Genomic DNA, 21,698 nt, shown 5'->3' with positions numbered 1-21,698 from the left:
CTTAATTAGAAAATCTGAATTTTTGTGTATGAAAGTCTTGGAATGTTTACTGAAAGTTTTTCAAATTTCGATATTTATTATATATAAGTTATGACATGTAAACTTTTACAGTTACCTGGTGTTTACAAAATTTATCAAAATAGCCAAGCCCATATAGAGATCAAAAATTACTTGAAAATAACTTGTGACAACAGTGCATGTATGACACATTTGATATGAAAAAACTGTAACAAACATATAACAAATCTTTGTCGGGTTTAAAATGGGGTTTGTGGAACATACCAATACATCAGATGATCATTCCCAGAATGGCTGATCTAAAGCAGCTGAGTGTAAGTTTGGTGGAGAACTTCTAGAAAGTGATGTGATTACAAGCAACATTACATCCTGGTATGGAATGCTGTTGTCATGGTTGAGATTGAAATGTGAAAACTTGAAAACTGTAATCTATTTAAACAGTGTGTGTGTGTGTGTGTGTGTAATGTTTTGTTAAAAGTCTCCACTGATTTCAAGTGTCATCCATGAAAGTCAGAGTTTATATTTACTTTGTTTCTTCCATTTTCAGGTTTATGTTGGTATAATGAAAACTGCTGTAAACTGTTCTACGACTCGGCGATCAGCCGGAATTTCCCTTCTTGTTCAAGCCGTAGTCACAAGTGAACCAGATTCACAACATGTATGATAGATTATTTTTTTTGCATATTGTATTTCTTCAGCATGACATTTTTATATTCCCTTCTCTTAAGCATAGGTTTCTCTGTATCCAAAGTTAGAAGAGAATTCACTGTTTAATGGTTTTCATTTTCTTGTCAAACATCCTTTTTACCTTAGAGGTGTTAAAACAGGCCATACATTTAATTGCTAGTTTAGGCTGATTGTATGTTGTGAATTCTGGGTAATTTGGGAGAAAAAAATACTTTGTTTATATTTTTATTTAAGTTAAAGTACATTACTTTTGTGGTTTTCATGTATGTAGGAAGTTAAAGTACATTACTTTTGTGGTTTTCATGTATGTAGGAAGTTAAAGTACATTACTTTTGTGGTTTTCATGTATGTATAAAGTTAAAGTACATTACTTTTGTGGTATTTTTATCTGAAATGTTTGATAAAAGTGGCTGTAAGATGTTGAATTCTGAGATATGAGTGTATTTAGGTAGCTTTAATTGTTAAACCATCAACTACATGTAGAAAACGACTTCACTTAAACAGATAATTTCTAATGCAGGATACAAACACCTTTAAGAGTTAAAAACAATTTGTTCTATCAATATATATATTCATCATTTATTTTTCATCTTTCTATGGTGTATTAAATGTAGTAAGCTGTCTATATAGATTAGTACTAAACAGTAACTTTAATTTATACAGTTAATTCATCAGTTTAACTGGGAGAATGTAGTGCCTTATTAATAAAAACTTGTAAAGATTGAAATACAGTGATGATATACAGTAGTAATTGTGGTGATATTATACAGTAGTAATTGTGGTGATATTATACAGTAGTAATTGTGGTGATATTATACAGTAGTAATTGTGGTGATATTATACAGTAGTAATGGGGGTGATATTATACAGTAGTAATGGTGGTGATACTATACAGTAGTAATGGTGGTGATACTATACAGTAGTAATGGGGGTGATATTATACAGTAGTAATGGTGGTGATACTATACAATAGTAATGGTGGTGATATTATACAGTAGTAATGGTGGTGATATTATACAGTAGTAATTGTGGTGATATTATACAGTAATAATGGTGGTGATATTATACAGTAGTAATGGTGGTGATATACAATAGTAATGGTGGTGATATTATACAGTAGTAATGGGGGTGATACTATACAGTAGTAATGGTGGTGATACTATACAGTAGTAATGGTGGTGATACTATACAGTAGTAATTGTGGTGATACTATACAGTAGTAATTGTGGTGATATTATACAGTAATAATGGTGGTGATATTATACAGTAGTAATGGTGGTGATATTATACAGTAGTAATGGTGGTGATACTATACAGTAGTAATGGTGGTGATACTATACAGTAGTAATGGTGGTGATATTTTACAGTAGTAATGGTGGTGATATTTTACAATAGTAATGGTGGTGATATTTTACAATAGTAATGGTGGTGATAGTAATGGTGGTGATATTATACAGTAGTAATTGTGGTGATATTATACAATAGTAATGGTGGTGATATTTTACAATAGTAATGGTGGTGATATTTTACAATAGTAATGGTGGTGATATTATACAATAGTAATGGTGGTGATATTATACAGTAGTAATGGTGGTGATATTTTACAGTAGTAATGGTGGTGATATTATACAATAGTAATTGTGGTGATATTATACAATAGTAATCGTGGTGATATTATACAATAGTAATCGTGGTGATATTATACAATAGTAATCGTGGTGATATTATACAATAGTAATCGTGGTGATATTATACAGTAGTAATCGTGGCGATATTATACAGTAGTAATGGTGGCGATATTTTACAGTAGTAATCGTGGTGATATTATACAATAGTAATCGTGGTGATATTATACAATAGTAATGGTGGCGATATTTTACAGTAGTAATCATGGTGATATTATACAATAGTAATCGTGGTGATATTATACAATAGTAATGGTGGCGATATTATACAGTAGTAATGGTGGCGATATTATACAGTAGTAATGTTGGTGATACTATACAGTAGTAATGGTGGTGATACTATACAGTAGTAATGGTGGTGACACTATACAATAGTAATGGTGGTGATATTTTACAGTAGTAATGGTGGTGATATTATACAGTAGTAATGGTGGTGATACTATACAGTAGTAATGGTGGTTATACTATACAGTAGTAATGGTGGTTATATTATACAGTAGTAATGGTGGTGATACTATACAGTAGTAATGGTGGTGATATTATACAGTAGTAATGGTGGTGATACTATACAGTAGTAATGGTGGTGACACTATACAGTAGTAATGGTGGTTATACTATACAGTAGTAATGGTGGTGATATTATACAATAGTAATGGTGGTGATACTATACAGTAGTAATGGTGGTGATATTATACAATAGTAATGGTGGTGATATTATACAGTAGTAATGGTGGTGATATTTTACAGTAGTAATGGTGGTGATATTTTACAGTAGTAATGGTGGTGATATTATACAGTGGTAATGGTGGTGGTATTATACAGTAGTAATGTTGGTGATACTATACAGTAGTAATGGTGGTGATACTATACAGTAGTAATGGTGGTGATACTATACAGTAGTAATGGTGGTGATATTATACAGTAGTAATGGTGGTGGTATTATACAGTAGTAATGTTGGTGATACTATACAGTAGTAATGTTGGTGATACTATACAGTAGTAATGTTGGTGATACTATACAGTAATGGTGGTGATACTATACAGTAGTAATGGTGGTGACACTATACAATAGTAATGGTGGTGATATTTTACAGTAGTAATGGTGGTGATACTATACAGTAGTAATGGTGGTGATACTATACAGTGGTAATGGTGGTGATACTATACAGTGGTAATGGTGGTGATATTATACAGTGGTAATGGTGGTGATACTATACAGTGGTAATGTTGGTGATACTATACAGTAGTAATGGTGGTGATATTATACAGTGGTAATGGTGGTGGTATTATACAGTGGTAATGTTGGTGATACTATACAGTAGTAATGTTGGTGATACTATACAGTAGTAATGGTGGTGATACTATACAGTAGTAATGTTGGTGATACTATACAGTAGTAATGGTGGTGATACTATACAGTAGTAATGGTGGTGATATTATACAGTGGTAATCGTGGTGATATTTTACAGTGGTAATGGTGGTGGTATTATACAGTAGTAATGTTGGTGATACTATACAGTAGTAATGGTGGTGATATTATACAGTAGTAATGGGGGTGATGTTATACAGTAGTAATGGTGGTGATATTATACAGTGGTAATCGTGGCGATATTTTACACTAATGTTCAGTGATAATTTACAAGGTTTAGCCAGTTCGGGAGATTTAGGTTAGTCCAAAATCCATTTATTGTGTTAATAACCTAAACTTTATAATAATACTTAAATAATAAAAGATTTTAAAAAATCAAAATATAAACCAACATTGACCAATATTGTTAGTTAAACTAATGTTAAAGAAAGAAACAAATGTAACATTCATTTGTCTACTTGTTTATTTTTTTTAATTGATGTAAAAACATTTATTGCAGCATAAGCTATTGGACTATACCTTGCATGAGTTATTCAAGATAATTCGTTATCCACTACCAGTTTCTGTGAATCAGTGTGCTGATCTTCCCCAGGCTCAAGCATTACACATTCTCCGAGAACTTGTCAGCAATGCCAACCTTTCTAAACACATTCTAACATTCTTAGATGAAATAATTCCTGCTTGCATTGATGGATTTTCTTCACCTTCCTGGGGAGTTAGAAACGGAGCTCTTCAGCTTTATGGTAATGCCTGCATCAGAATAGATAACAATTTAAAATAACCAGTAGCATGAACTGGATTATCAAATATCATACAAGTAAATATTAGAATGTTTCGTGTTGTTTATTGTTATTATTTTCTTTACTAAAAGAGACTTTTGTTCATTCTTTGTTTAGTGTGAACAAATGTTTCTTATGGGAAACATGGATATCTTTGGGTAGAATGTTTTATCTCTTCTTGTTTTTCTCCTATTTGGACATATGTTACCCTTTTCTCCAAACCATTTTTCATTTCCCATTAAACCAAGTGTCATCATTATATTAAACTTCTAGTTATTTGAGTTTCATTATTATATATTTAATGACACACTATCATGTTAAATGTATAACAAAAAAACTTGTACAATATAGTGCAACAAAGCATGCATCTTTCTACTGTATGTAAGTTATAACAAAAAGTTTAGTAAAGTAGCAGCAATACCTACTATATTTTAATTTTTATGTATTTCCTATGGTTGAATAAAACTTACCTAATTAATTTTTTTTATACATTGTACAATTTAACATTGAAACTAAACTATCAGTCAGTATATGTATATATATAATAGTCTCAATTTTATGTTTCCTACTGTTTATAGAATTTTCTATTTATGATATAGCTCCAAAGTTGTATGTTCCATCTCCAGTTTTGAACTACCTGAGCCACTAGAGGGCTCAACAAGCTAACATTATTTTTGTTGTGGTATAATCTGTTATTATAATACTCAGTTTTTGACTGTCCTGATAATGTACCTGCATGTTACTATGTGAGTGCACTCTATTTCAATGGGTTTTTTTTTGCTTGTTTTTTGTGTTTTGAATTTCGGGCAAAGCTACACATAGGCTATCTGTGCTAACCGTCCCTAATTTAGCAGTGTGAGACTAGAGGGAAGGCAGCTAGTCATCACCACCCACCACCAACTCTTGGGCTACTCCTTTAGCAACAAATAGTGTGATTGACTGTCACATTATAATGCCCACCTGACTATGCTGGTCCCTTACTTAAATGGATTTAAACAAAATTCAGATGTTATTGTACTTTTGTAGACATTTTGTGCTACAACATAATGAAAAAATATCCAAGTTTTACAAAAAAGGTCTAGCATCAACTCGTTTGTTACCACAATAATTTTTATTTATTGGTGGTATCAAGTATGCTAAACTTTAGCCTGAACCAAGCTAAAACATAGAACACACACAAGTTACAATGTTGCCTCTTTATTGCATATAGTTCATACTTAATGTAAACTTAACTAATGTTAGGCATAAGACAAGTGGATTTATAAAATTCATTGTCTGTGGTAAGAATTTGTTTTTGCTATTTCAGAAATCCTGTACTGTTGCAATAAATGTACTGATTTGACCACAAATGTTTTCAGAGTTTTGTGAAACCATAATATTTGACTTGTTTAGAAAGTAGAACATAAATCGTGTTCTTTTGCTAATAAATTCATCTGTGAGGTGTTTATAGGTTACAAGGGGCAATTAAAATAATCAATTTAAAAAATAAAATAATTACTGAGGAATAAAATTATTAGTATTTTGTAAATATACCTCTGCTCTTGTGATAAACAATATTTTAGGAGGATGCCCTTTTTGAATGCTTTTTTAGTCTAAAAGAACCTGTTTCATCTTACTAAATATACCTCTGCCCTTGTGGTAAACAATCTGCCAGATGCATATTCTATGGCTAAGAGCCTGGCTACAAAATTATGACTTCATTTCTTAATTGAAATAAGTTTTGATTATGTTTGCTGAGTTTATTGCAGTAATTATTAATTTTTAAAAATGTACCCTGTAACAAAGAATGAATACCAAAAGCTTTTGTTGCTTGTCCTATAATGAACAATGCTGACCGTAAAACAGAAAACAAAATACACATGACTATAATTGATACTTTGAACTGTCGGGAACTTGACAAAACTCCGTAATTCACCAAAATGAAGTACCTATGTGTTTCACAAGTACATCATTTATTATGACCATGGTCTTGTTTTTCCTCAGTCTTGCATACAGAACTACTTTTTCACTGTCTTCTTTGGGTTTGCAGGATGGTTTTGCTGTGAATACAAAGTCGTAATATTTAACTAGCATTTAAAACATACAGTTTCCTGTTATTTTTAAAAGATAGCTGTTGTAAAAATAAGTACTACGCACATTGTGTAATCTAAGCAGTTTGATAATTATGTTCTAGGTGCTGCTGTCTCTCGTTTACTTGGACAGAAGAAAGGTGTCGATTCAGAGAGGAGTGTTGGTAGTGCAGGTGATGTATTTTCTCGATATCCTCGGTTGCATGACTATTTGTTGAGCACCCTACAGCATGCCATAACGAGTCACCACCAGGGATCCTTACATCCCAGCCTGGTTCCATTACTCACATTTCTTTCTCGCTTTTCTGCAGACCAGGGATTTCAAGAAAATCAGTAGTAAGCTGACTACCAGTTTATATGAAGGTTTACAGTTTTCTTAAAATAGGATAACTTTTTCATTGTTTATGGTGTGGTAAATATGCTTCTTTTCATGAAAAATTTCTAATAAGTAAAAAGAAACCAAAACTTCTTTCAATACCCTTATGACAAATGAATTTAGACCATTTTGTTCATAAGTCTACTTTAATTACAAGTTAATGATAGGGGAGACATGGTTACCATAGTTACTTTATTAAATATAGTAATATTGTTTATTTTTAAATAAAACATGCTGTTCATTAATTCTAAGGATGTACAGTAAACCAAATTTACCTTTTCTGGATCATTGTAACAGTCCTATTTTTTTTTAGTGATCACTAAATCTATTTTTGATGTGTAAGAATAACATTTTTTATTTTTATAGTTCTCAAGTTTCCCAGTTTATACCCTTGTTGCAGAGGCTTCTTGAGAGTCCAGTTTGGACCATCAGATCGGTTTCAGCCTCAGCACTGGTCTCTCTTCTACCCCAAGACGACATACCTGAAATGTTTCTTGCTTTGGTGACAGGTCTGTCAAAGGCTGGAGAGTATTTTGCAAATAGAGATCATGGATACTTGTTGACGTTGTGGAACATCTTGAAAACTAGGTTAGAAATCAAACAGTGATGGGCCTTAAAGATTGTATGAATAAATAAATTATGTTTATGTGTATTCCAAGGATCTGTTTTTATTACTTAATTTTCTCCTGTGTTATAAGTCTTAAATCATATTTGGGATAGAACCTGCTCTTTCCTTAATTTGAATCAGTACGAAAGCAAACTAAGTTTTGATTATTCAACATATTATATGTTTGTTGTATTTGTATGTAAATAATTTTAGTCATTTTAATATTTGAAGCAAACAGAAACCATAAAAGCTTTGTTATTTGGATATGTACATATTGAAGGTATCACCTGCCTTCAATGTCTACATATTTATAGTACATGTTTAGCTAAGTTTTAGATGCATATGTAATTATAGGCAGGCTTTTCAAGAAACAGTTCATTGAGTGATTTCTATTATGAGTATATTTTACTGAACAGTTGAAAAGTTTAAAAGTTAAAACAAGAAGTAGAAATTGAGCATACGAATTCTAACGTCTTTTGAAATCTTGCTACTGGTTTTATTTCATTAAGTGGTTAACTAATATTCTGATCATATTTTTCTTTTTTAAATTTAATGCTTACAATGAAAACATTTAGTTTTGTTTTTTACTTTGGTATTTTAAAATGCACACAACCATTACTTTCAAACATGTGATCTTTAAGTTAAAATCATTTTCGAAACATTTCATTCTTATTTTCAAACAGAAATGTTCCAGGCCAATTATTCAACCTGGATAGTAATGTTGAAGAAACATGCCTGTGTTTGTCCACCTTACATAGGTGTACTATAGTGCAGACACTAAGTTTAGCAGTGCTCCAGCTTTTTAGTGAAAGAGTACGAGGTTCCGGAGTGATGAACAGCCCGAACAATACCATTCTCAGAAATGCAGACGAGAGTACCTTATGCAAGTGGACGGTAAGTATACTGTTGAATTTGTTGATCCACATTAAATGCAGTTCTAGCTTGAAAGTAATATTTTACATTTGGTGTATAAAAAGAAAAAAAATAGCATGCTTAGATCTTCAAAAATGTAGTAAGAAGTAACATTAAGTCTTATCAAGTAGGTATTCCTGAGTGGTTTGTGTATCATCTCAGATTTCACAGTTATGTTTGTTCCTCAAAAGTGAACTGTTGTCTCATTACGCATAGTATAGTAGTTGATGGACAGTGAACTGTTGTTTCATTACGCATAGTATTGTAGTTGATGGACAGTGAACTGTTGTCTCATTATACATAGTATTGTAGTTGATGGACAGTGAACTGTTGTCTCATTACACATAGTATTGTAGTTGATGGACCGTGAACTGTTGTCTCATTACACATAGTATTGTAGTTGATGGACAGTGAACTGTTGTCTCATTACACATAGTATTGTAGTTGATGGACAGTGAACTGTTGTCTCATTACGCATAGTATTGTAGTTGATGGACAGTGAACTGTTGTCTCATTACTCATAGTATTGTAGTTGATGGACAGTGAACTGTTGTCTCATTACTCATAGTATTGTATTTGATGGATAGTGAACTGTTGTCTCATTATACATAGTATTGTAGTTGATGGACAGTGAACTGTTGTCTTATTATACATAGTATTGTGGTTGATGGATAGTGAACTGTTGTCTCATTATACATAGTATTGTAGTTGATGGACAGTGAACTTTTGTCTCATTATACATAGTATTGTAGTTGATGGACAGTGAACTGTTGTCTCATTACTCATAGTATTGTAGTTGATGGACAGTGAACTGTTGTCTTATTACACATAGTATTGTAGTTGATGGACAGTGAACTGTTGTCTTATTACACATAGTATTGTAGTTGATGGACAGTGAACTGTTGTCTTATTACACATAGTATTGTAGTTGATGGACAGTGAACTGTTGTCTTATTACACATAGTATTGTAGTTGATGGACAGTGAACTGTTGTCTCATTATGCATAGTATTGTAGTTGATGGATAGTGAACTGTTGTCTCATTATACATAGTATTGTAGTTGATGGACAGTGAACTGTTGTCTTATTATACATAGTATTGTGGTTGATGGATAGTGAACTTTTGTCTCATTATACATAGTATTGTAGTTGATGGACAGTGAACTGTTGTCTTATTATACATAGTATTGTGGTTGATGGATAGTGAACTGTTGTCTCATTATACATAGTATTGTAGTTGATGGACAGTGAACTGTTGACTTATTACACATAGTATTGTAGTTGATGGATAGTGAACTGTTGTCTCATTATACATAGTATTGTAGTTGATGGACAGTGAACTTTTGTCTCATTATACATAGTATTGTAGTTGATGGACAGTGAACTGTTGTCTCATTATACATAGTATTGTAGTTGATGGACAGTGAACTGTTGTCTCATTATACATAGTATTGTAGTTGATGGACAGTGAACTGTTGTCTCATTAAACATAGTATTGTAGTTGATGGACAGTGAACTGTTGTCTCATTACACATAGTATTGTAGTTGATGGACAGTGAACTGTTGTCTCATTACACATAGTATTGTAGTTGATGGACAGTGAACTGTTGTCTCATTACACACAGTATTGTATTTGATGGACAGTGAACTGTTGTCTCATTACACACAGTATTGTATTTGATGAACAGTGAACTGTTGTCTCATTACGCATAATATTGTAGTTGATGGACAGTGAACTGTTGTCTCATTATACACAGTATTGTAGTTGATGGACAGTGAACTGTTGTCTCATTACACATAGTATTGTAGTTGATGGACAGTGAACTGTTGTCTCATTACACATAGTATTGTAGTTGATGGACATTTCTCATTTCATTAAGTTATATGATGATTGTAGCTTTGTAACCCTCTTTGTGTAGTTGTTACATAATTTATTTCATGAGTGGGAAAGTTCTAATGTACTTGATAGATAGAAAAGAAAGACAAGTTGTTTGTCTTAGAAAAGTAAGATTTGATATCTTAGGATAGCTAGTATAAAGCTGTCTGAGAAACAAGACTGTATTTAGGTTTTATAAAAGTAAGATTATACACTCAGCTAGCTATGAAACAAGACTGTATTTAGGTTTTATAAAAGTAAGATTTGATACTCAGCTAACTAAGAAACAAGACTATTTAGGTTTTATAAAAGTAAGATTATACACTCAGCTAGCTATGAAACAAGACTCTATTTAGGTTTTACAAAAGTAAGATTATACACTCAGCTAGCTATGAAACAAGACTGTATTTAGGTTTTATAAAAGTAAGATTATACACTCAGCTAGCTATGAAACAAGACAATTTAGGTTTTATAAAAGTAAGATTATACACTCAGCTAACTATGAAACAAGACTGTATTTAGGTTTTATAAAAGTAAGATTTGACACTCAGCTGGTTGAAAACCAAGATATTATGTTTAGAGCTTAAAGCAAACATTGATAGTCAATGAAAAAGCAAGACGTATTTATGTTGATTTGAGGATTATGTGATAAGAAAAGCAAGAAGGTGTTTTTGGGTGTTTTCTGTATAAAATGGTAAATTAAATATTATTTTTGGTAATTCTTTTATATATTCTTGAATGGATTTTCATTTACAACAGTTGTTCCTCAAAATTAAATGTTGTCTCATTGTACATATTAGTGTTGTGGAGGGAAAATATGTCAATATTTCCAGCTGTAAAATGTGAGGAATCTATATTTGCAGCCATTATATAGTTACTGCTACATCATGTGTTCCTTGTATAGTTACTGCTACATCATGTGTTCCATGTATAGTTACTGCTACATCATGTGTTCCTTGTATAGTTACTGCTACATCATGTGTTCCTTGTATAGTTACTGCTACATCATGTGTTCCTTGTATAGTTACTGCTACATCATGTGTTCCTTGTATAGTTACTGCTACATCGTGTTCCTTGTATAGTTACTGCTACATCATGTGTTCCTTGTATAGTTACTGCTACATGGGTGTTCCTTCTATAGTTACTGCTGCATGCATCGTGTTCCTTCTATAGTTACTGCTACATCATGTGTTCCTTGTATGGTTGCTGCTGCATCATATGTGTTCCTTGTATAGTTACTGCTACATCATGTGTTCCTTATATGGTTGCTGCTACATCATGTGTTCCTTGTATGGTTGCTGCTACATCATGTGTTCCTTGTATGGTTACTGCTACATCATGTGTTTCCTTGTATGGTTACTGCTACATCATGTGTTCCTTGTATAGTTACTGCTTTGCATCATGTGTTCCTCATTATAGTTACTGCTGCATCATGTGTTCCTCGTTATAGTTACTGCTACATCATGTGTTCCTCATTATAGTTACTGCTACATCATGTGTTCCTCATTATAGTTACTGCTTACATCATGTGTTCCTCATTATAGTTACTGCTACATCATGTGTTCCTCATTATAGTTACTGCTACATCATGTGTTCCTCATTATAGTTACTGCTACATCATGTATTGTTCCTCATTATAGTTACTGCTACATCATGTGTTCCTCATTATAGTTACTGCTACATCATGTGTTCCTCATTATGGTTACTGCTACATCATGTGTTCCTCATTATGGTTTCTGCTACATCATGTGTTTCTCATTATCGTTTCTGCTACATCATGTGTTCCTCATTATGGTTTCTGCTACATCATCATGTGTTCCTCGTTATGGTTTCTGCTGCATCATGTGTTTCCTCGTTATGGTTTCTGCTACATCATGTGTTCTCATTATAGTTACTGCTACATCATGTGTTTCCCTATATGGTTTCTGCTACATCATGTGTTTCCTTGTATAGTTACTGCTACATCATGTGTTCCTCATTATAGTTACTGCTACATCATGTGTTCCTCATTATAGTTACTGCTACATCATGTGTTCCTCATTATGGTTACTGCTACATCATGTGTTCCTCATTATAGTTACTGCTACATCATGTGTTCCTATATAGTTTTCTGCTACATCATGTGTTCCTCATTATAGTTACTGCTACATCATGTGTTCCTGGTATAGTTACTGCTACATCATGTGTTCCTCATTATGGTTACTGCTACATCATGTGTTCCTCATTATGGTTACTGCTACATCATGTGTTCCTCGTATAGTTTCTGCTACATCATGTGTTCCCTATATAGTTTCTGCTACATCATGTGTTCCTTATATAGTTTCTGCTACATCATGTGTTCCTTGTATAGTTACTGCTACATCATGTGTTCCTCGTATAGTTACTGCTACATCATGTGTTCCTCGTATAGTTACTGCTACATCATGTGTTCCTCGTATAGTTACTGCTACATCATGTGTTCCTCGTATAGTTACTGCTACATCATGTGTTCCTCGTATAGTTACTGCTACATCACGTGTTTCTTGAATGTAAAAGTTCAGTTGTTGTTTTTTTTGAAAGTTGTATCAATGCTTTTATTATTTAACTATGTCCCAGTTTAGCTATTTTTAAAGGATTGATTTACTATAATAGCAATCAGTGTTTAGTTTATATTGGTTTCAACTGGGCTTAGTCAGTATGGCCAACCATGTGACATTTTTCACTTGAAATGTTTGATGTCAACAGAATGTTGCATCTTGTATGCAGAACTTACTGATTTCAATGTAGGCTTATTTGAGTTTAATAACTTGCTAAATAAGTAGCAAAAGTTAATTTTTGTCCATTTCAGTGAATTATAATCACTTTAGTTATCTCTGACCATACACACTGCTATTTAACTCTTGGTGTAGAAAGATTTTCAATGTTGCTAATCTTTAGATACCATTCTTGTTTCAAATAGTGAAGGATGTTTATAGTTTCTGTGTCATGTATATCTCTTCTTAGCCCGGATATTCTTTGTGGTGTAGAGCTAAGCTGGAACACCGTTTGAAAAACACCAAACCTGAAGAACTTGACATTGTTGTGTCAGAAGAAGTAGCCAGAAATATTATAAATGAAGATTGTCTTACATGTTGCCTGGATTTCCTGGATGAGATACTAAAACAACAAAGTGCTGTTGATGGAGATCAGCAGAAGTTAATATCTATTTACACTTGGAAGAAAATTATGGTAATTTTAAACTTAATAGACCATCCCTAATCATAGAGTTAATATGAACGGTCATGATTTTAAATGTAATACCTCTAACTCATTAATGACTAATAGGTTAAGCATGTTTTCTGGTGCTGTTGAAGGTGCAATGTGTATTTCATTCAACAAGTGAGGTCTTAGAGCAAATTTTCCATGTAAAATGTGTAAAAACCTGCAGATATTCTGTTCCATGGACATTGCAAAACTCTTCAGACGTGTTTGTCATGGGTTTCTCCAGTGGGAGATGAACCACTGAATAAACTGTATTGGTTGAAATTTACATGACTTTGTTGTATTTGTACACAATTCTCATTACAACCCATGGTAGCTTTCTTTTTGGGGGTGGTGGTGGTGGTGTTTCACATGTACAGTACTTGAGTAGACCTGGGGGTGGTGGTAGTGTTTCACATGTACAGTACTTGAGTAGACCTGGGGGTGGTGGTGGTGTTTCACATGTACAGTACTTGAGTAGACCTGGTGGTGGTGGTAGTGTTTCACATGTACAGTACTTGAGTAGACCTGGGGGTGGTGGTAGTGTTTCACATGTACAGTACTTGAGTAGACCTGGTGGTGGTGGTAGTGGTGTTTCACATGTACAGTACTTGAGTAGACCTGGGGGTGGTGGTGGTGGTAGTGTTTCACATGTACAGTACTTGAGTAGACCTGGGGTGGTGGTGTTTCACATGTACAGTACTTGAGTAGACCTGGGGTGGTGGTGTTTCGCATGTACAGTACTTGAGTAGACCTGGGGTGGTGGTGTTTCACATGTACAGTACTTGAGTAGACCTGGTGGTGGTGGTGGTGGTGTTTCACATGTACAGTACTTGAGTAGACCTTTCTTATCATATTTTTAAATTGAGAAATGACAAACAATACATGAATAACTTTTATATTTTTAAAATAAAAATACCCATACAAATAAAGATTCATTTTTGTTGATTTTGTATTTGTACACCTGTTCAAGTTTATATGTATTTGTCTTTTCCAGGAAACACTTACATGGTATGTAACACAAACCCATCCTAGCATGGTAGTGAGAGTTTTGAACCTCATCAATATCATGTGTGGTACTTTGGGCACTTGGAATTTCAGAAAGCAATTAGTAGAGAACAAGCAGATTGATTTGTTTTTAAACAGAGCAGTCACTGGGTGTTATGGAACAAGTGTTTGTGCTGCCAGCTTGGAGTTAATGTCCCTACGATTGAAGCTTTTATTACAATTCCAACCTGAGAGGTAATTCTAAAGAACTAATTCACAGTTGATGGTTTAACTTTTTATTTTAATTTTAAGTTCAAATTAATTTCTGATACTTTAAAGGATTGTTAAAACAGGGTTTGTGTGTCAAAATGTTATGACAGTTACAAGCTGAGTGATAATTCTGTAGAACTAAAGCAAAGTTGAGTAATTTCTTCCTAATTATTTTTGTTTAGCAAGATCACTGATTGAAGCCAGTATATCTTCCTTTTGAAAGTCAGATTGTGACATTTGAAGGTTTATTTTTTGTTAAATAAAAACATTGTTGGATTTTTACTGTAACTAAATGGTAAACAAATATTACAGTAGAAAGAACTATAATTAATTTGGTTTTTATTCTTAGAGTTATGTTTTAAGAGAGGTTAGTATTAAAGGCTCAGAATTTACTACAATAAAAAAACTACTGTCAGTTAGTCAGGTGTTTGAAACTTGATGTTTATTGTGCAATGACTTAAAACTAATTACACTCCACAACAATTTTTTTGAAAAGTTTTTGCTGATTGTGACAGGTACCTGGTGGTGGGTATGCACAAATATAGTTTTGGTTTTGCTTCATCACAAAGGAACTCTGAGAAATAGACAGTTAACTGTTTACCGTCAATAACGTATTTAATTATGTTTATGTTTCTAACACACTATTAAGTTCAACATAATTAAAAGTGTTTTGCTCCTGATTTTTATTTGTATCCAATGTCCGGTGCATCACATTGCAGTGTCCAACAGTAGTCAGCAAGCATTGACGGATTCCAGTTGCCCTGCTTTTGTTTTTCCATTGTAGCAATGTCCTGATGAAACTGAAGATTTCAATGAAACTGTACATGATAGGCATATTTGGATGTGATTTTCATGATCAGCAGCCAAAAATCTGTAAGGAACACCCAACAGTGTTCAAGAAGCAAAAACTTTGTTGTGCAGTGTTATCAGTTGTCAGCAAAATATTTATATTTTCTCTATTCAGGAGTTAACTGGTATACAAACATGTAATTAACATAACATTCTGATATTTCAGCTTGGATCTTGAGGCTGTGATAAAGTGGGCATCTTTAATATGTTTGTCTTGTCAACCTGTACATTCTGAAGATACAAGACATACAGCAGCTGTCTGTCTTCACCATGCTGGTGTTCTGGTCATGCAACACCTGGTCACTGTTAGCAAGAAAAACAACAGGGCTCTCCAAGTACTTATTAAGTAAGATAACTTTATCTTCTGTGGCTTTTACCGAATGGTCATGGACCCAACAAGGTTATTTCAGTACTTCATAAGTAATGGTTTAATACAGTAAAACCTGTCTGAGCTGGAAACTGCATAGGACAGAAACCTGTACAGACTGTAAATATCAACATTATCTTAAGATTTCTCTTATAAAATGCTCTCTATATGGTGGAACCTGTATAACGCGGACGGAAAACTGTCTTTCACCTACCTCATCTACCAACAAGTAGGATTAGAACCTGATTAAAGGGGAAAAATGTTTTTGATTAAATATTACTTTCTTATTTAATTAATAATTTCTTTAAATATTAATAAATTCTGGTTTAATTAATAATTTGTTTAAATATTAATAAATTATCGGACATTTTGTTACAGTAAGTATTGGTTAAATATATTCTGTTATTTTTTCTGCTGTCATTATTCCAGAGGTTACTATTCAAAAAAAACAATTGACCGTACTGATGTACAACTAAAGAAACCATGGGTAATAGATAAAAGTGAAAATCTGTGCTGTTTCAAAAATTTAAAGAATCAACTTCCTGTGGAATGGAAAGTGAATAATAAAGCACGGATAACAAGTGCTATATTTGAGAAATTTTTAAACAAAGTAAACAAAAGAATGGAACAAGAAAATAGGAATATTATAATTTTCATAGATAATACAACTTGTCACCTAACAGTTCAACTTTCAATTGTTTGTTTAATCTTTCTATCTCCATGTACAACATCAGTTCTACAGCCACTAGATAATAGAATTATACAGTGTATAAAATTGAAATACAGAAAACTGATGCTTCAGCATATTATTACAAACATGGACGACTGTAAGAGAACATCTGAAATGACCATGAAAATTGATGTGTTAGATGCAATTGCATTTTTAAGTTATTCAATCAAATGCATAAGAGATGAATGCCTAAGAAAGTGCTTTTGAAACTGTGGATTTAACTTGGTAATGGTGGAGGTTGTGTAGACGTTTGTTTTCACGATTCTAGTGAAATCCAAACTCTGATTGAGAAGATTGATACAGATGATTCTGTGAACGTTGACAAGAATGTTTTAACAGAAACTGATGAAATTGATTTAAAATATATAATAGAATCACAAGATGGTAACAGTGTGAGAGATTCACGAGATGAACAAACTGGAAAAGACAGTGAGGAAACAGAAATTCCTACTTCATAGCAAGTGTTAAGTTATATTAACACTATCAAATTGAATACAAAAACGAAGGGGGAAAATGAACTTCATGAAAAGGTTGTAGACTTGGTGTTCTCTTTAAACTGCATGAGAAAGCCCATTAAAAAAACAAAATAGTTGAAACTGGACACTTTCTTCAAATAAATTTCATATAATATTTTGTGTACTTATGTATGTTTTGAATGTTTATTTTTGTTTTTATTGTAATAAATATAACATAAACAGTATAATAACTTTATTCTTACTTCCCGTGAGTCAAGCAAATATAATGTTCCACTCAAAATTTATATATAATTAAGGAAATGCATGTTCACTGTCAAAGCCAGAAATCCTGCTTGAGCCGGACATTTTACTCGGTCCCATGTAATTCCACCTTAGACAGGTTTTACTGTATCTTCATCTTATGTATGTTGTACCAAATGGTCATTGACCGAACAAGGCTGTTTCAGTATTTAATAAGTAATGTTTAAGTATCTTAGCCTTGTGTAGGTTGTAACAAATGGTCACGGACTCAGGAAGACTGCTTGAGTATTTAATAATGTAAACTATAATAATTAGTTTCATGAATCCTGGAAAAGTTATCCCTTCTTTTTGCATACAGAACACTAGATATGTAGTAACATTTTAATTAATGACATCTAAAAGTCCTGTCAACTGAATAAAATTCAGAAGTGTTAAAAGTATGATGAATACACAGTTATTACTTTATGACATTTTGTGTATGGATATAATGATAATTAATTGATTTCAAACTTGTTGGTTTGAATATAGATCTGTTTCCATATCAGTAGAGTATAGGGGTTTCCCTACTGTATATTTAGTTCTCAGACCACTAACTTTTTGGTCATAAAGTTAACATTATTTCTGTGTTCTTTAATTTCTAGCTTCAGATTATTACTTGCTTGTCCAGTCCCTCTTCAATTTTTGAAGTGAAATTTATTGTAGGGTAGACATAACTCGGATGTTTCTGGAAATCAACGTGTTATTACTGTGCGTATATGCTTCATGCTTTTTTTCACTGATGTATCTAGCACTCGAGTTTTGACATCAGACGTGAAAATTTCTGCTAACAGGAGTGATAAAGGTGACTTCATAGACCAATCTTTTTTAGTTTGTGTGTAAATTCTATTAACCATTTTAAAATAACTATTAGTTAGACTTATCTTTATTAAATGTATAATGTCATATACTCATAGATGTGAAAAACGTTTATTGGCCAGTAACTTGTTTTCAAATCAACTTTACACTTCTGTTGGCACACTTGCAAATAAAGATTCTACATCATATGAAACTAATGAGGCATATTCTACTGTGTTAAGAATTTGTATTGATTTAGAACTAAGACTATAAAACAGAATAGCTTTGTAATAAACTAAATACTTGATTGTGAATTCAACTAGTTGCTCAAGAGCTGTAGTTTAACACCATTTGTTTTGGTCCACTTAAGACAACTATCTGATATATTTCATCAGCTTATGTGAGGGAATACTGATACTACTACAAGAAGAATCTGGTGATGTTAAGTAAAGAAGCAGCCCTCTTTACTTCATGTTTATGTGACACACTTCATGGTCAGGTAATAACATACTGTTGGAGTAGGCTTAATAAAATGTATCAATGTATTACATTAGAGATGACACTAAAGGAATCTTAAGTTGTTGATGTATATTTTAAGAGATGTCATCATCTATTCTCAGTAGTTTCTCGGCTTGTTTGCTTAGATTTAAGGCGCATTGTTTACATTTTAACTTTTATGTTTTCCGAAATCAAATTTATCTAATCAATGATATTTGAAATAAGATTTGTCAATAATAATATTTTTTTAGAATATTATATGTATAAATGTGCATATTTAACCAGAAGTTTGTGGGTGTGAGTCCAGTTGTAACTGAAGCACAACTCACATGATTATCACCAAATTTGGCACAAACATGAAGGTGACATGGGGAGGACAGTGTCTGGATCTGGTCCCTGGTATGATCTAGTTGCTAAGGCACTTGACTCACTACCACAGCTGTAGGGTTATTATAATGTTATGGTCAATCCCACTATTTGATTGTGAAGAGTAGCTCAAGAGTTAGCAGTGGGTGGTATTAACTTCTTCCCTCTAGTCTGTCAATTCAATTTTAAGAATGGTTTGACCCTCAAGTAACTTGACAAAAATTCAATGAAAACTAATGAACAGACTTGCATCCTGTGTCGAGGACTCTGAAAGTTTATATGGTCACATCTTCATTGACTTCACTGTGAAGATTTAGTTTCCTGTTATGGAAAGATAGCTGTTTAGGTTTGTTACCATGTTGTTATTAGTTAGTGTGACACTTGTTTGTTTTGGATCTGTACTGGAGTTAACAAGGTATTGTAGTTTAATAAAAGAACTGCCCTGTCAGCTTGATAATAGTGGTGTAGAAAGAGCCAGAAATGAGTGCTGTTATGTTACGTAACATAATTTATTTCAGACAAGTTAGTGATTTATTATGTTACACATGTTAATGTATTACAATTTCAAATGACCATGAATATTAATTTAGAAGTTAATTGAATACAGGTGTACCAAATTTATGATATTGGGTTACAAGATCGACACACAGTTTTCTTTCTTAACATGAATGTTTTAATATACAAACAACAATACAATTTATAATAATGGTTATTATAAATAATAATTTATATAGCAAAGTATTACAAACTTGCAAACAATGCTGAGTCATCTGTCTTGCCAGGAACTTAATATTTTATTAGCTGTTCATGAGAAGCAAATTCTATGTTCGCATTATTACACTTTGTTTAATGGCTAGCCTTACACTGTGTACAAGTTGACTTTTCTCAAATAGAGGTGTCTAATGTCGTCATAAAAATACTGATGTCCAGAGTTGTTATCACTGAAATTAAATGGTTTGTAATGTTTGAAATCTGTTAGTGATCCTGATCGAATATATGTAGTTTTCTGATTAATAATTACTTATCACAATTATAGCTTTCAAGGTTTGTTAGCATACTGACTGTAGTGAACCAACAATATTAAACTGTTTCTGTGTGTGTTGTGATAGCTTACTTTTTATATACTCATAAGGCGAGATTCTTGAAAGCTCAACAATATTCAAAGATATGTTAGTGTTTCTGTGAAAAATATATTGTTGATTCTTATTCTCAAGAATTCTCTACAAATTTATAGAACAGGCAGGACTTTTGAAATACACATTTAACAATATACATCACATTCATTTCTAAATGTATATATTAACTTGAAACTAACATAGATAGTAAAATAAATGTATAACAGTAAATCCATTACAATATATCTATCTGAAGGCTATCACAGAGTTTGTTTTCTTTATTTGTAATACAGCAACTGAAGACTCACAGCAGCATTGGAATCAAGGTAAGAAAACATCAGGGTTTAAAGGTACTGCTACGTTAGTTAATCATACTGAGGTTGTGTGAATCAGTTTCATCATGTAGTGTGCACATCACTCTGTATGATAAATTTATTTTCTGTGTGTAATCAATAGTCCAAATGTTTTTGTTACAAGTAGAAGAGAGTTTTAGGTATGTTATACTATTTAATAGTATTGCAAGAGAGTAAATTGGGTATTATTTTGATTATCTAACTTAAAAATTGGTAATTTTCAGCACTGAGTGTTTTACACTTCTGTTGTTTTAACAACTTTCATTACTGAAGTCTTTCTCATTTCACCATCAGTACCTTTTAGAGTGGATGAACAAGAACACAGGGCAATCTCCAAATTATTTGGAATTTTTATGGAAACAGACCCACAGTGAGCCAGCTCTCCCTCAAGTGTTGCAAGATCATCGTTGTAATAGGTGTGAACTGTTTTATTGTTTAATTTTGTTTATTCTAACATACATTTTGCTTGTGATAACTGTTAAGTTAGAAAATTCATTGTGATGTGAACTTGTACTGCTGTAGATTAGATAAAACTTTTCTCTGTATGATCTGTTCTAGTGTTTACACCAAGTTCCATGTGTTACACAGTGAAATGTTTCTAGGCTGGACATTGTCCCTCTAAATTATTTTTCATGTGTGCATATCTTTCCCATAGGAAATGTAATCAGTAATCAATATATTCATATTCTAGATCCAAATGGCTACTTCTTATAACCAACACTTCATAGATTCATGATTTAGTAATCCATACAACATTACACAAAAGTCAAGTAGGGGCTCAGAACAGGAAATGAGGTGATTATCACTGACCACAAAACTCCTGCACCTTCAGTGGGTGCTGGTTTTATGAAGTTTTTTTTTTATAGATATATATATATAATTAGTGATTTACAAATAAACTATTACAGATATCAGAGTGGTTTGTGTCACAGTACTCAGAACATTAAATCATTGTATTTATTTATGCAAGAAACTGCTGTGTATTTGTATTCTATAAAGAAGTCATTAGTTTGGATG

At 32.6% G+C, this 21,698-nt stretch overlaps 1 protein-coding gene across 4 annotated transcripts in view; it reads left to right on the top strand.

Annotated features, from left to right (window-relative positions):
• Positions 1-21,099, top strand: part of LOC143226789 (tRNA (32-2'-O)-methyltransferase regulator THADA-like) — a 69,252-nt gene extending 48,153 nt beyond the window's left edge. For 2 of the 4 annotated variants that reach the window (XM_076458200.1, XM_076458202.1), the window contains 11 exons: positions 566-676; positions 4,259-4,502; positions 6,712-6,943; positions 7,350-7,571; positions 8,274-8,484; positions 13,360-13,584; positions 14,594-14,838; positions 15,869-16,048; positions 18,745-18,848; positions 20,622-20,654; positions 20,976-21,099. In XM_076458200.1, the coding sequence (XP_076314315.1) occupies positions 566-676; positions 4,259-4,502; positions 6,712-6,943; positions 7,350-7,571; positions 8,274-8,484; positions 13,360-13,584; positions 14,594-14,838; positions 15,869-16,048; positions 18,745-18,799 (1,725 nt within the window). In that variant the 3' untranslated portion in view covers positions 18,800-18,848; positions 20,622-20,654; positions 20,976-21,099. Of the gene's footprint in view, positions 1-565; positions 677-4,258; positions 4,503-6,711; positions 6,944-7,349; positions 7,572-8,273; positions 8,485-13,359; positions 13,585-14,593; positions 14,839-15,868; positions 16,049-18,744; positions 18,849-20,621; positions 20,655-20,975 lie in introns of those variants that run through there. The other 2 variants (XM_076458201.1, XM_076458203.1) reach the window with 2 other exon arrangements.
• Positions 21,100-21,698: the final 599 nt, after the last annotated feature.

This window comes from Tachypleus tridentatus, chromosome 9, assembly GCF_004210375.1.
Source record: "Tachypleus tridentatus isolate NWPU-2018 chromosome 9, ASM421037v1, whole genome shotgun sequence".
NCBI lineage: Eukaryota > Metazoa > Arthropoda > Merostomata > Xiphosura > Limulidae > Tachypleus > Tachypleus tridentatus.
Note: the sequence above shows the minus strand (reverse complement) of the source record. Positions and strands in the feature narration are given on the sequence as shown.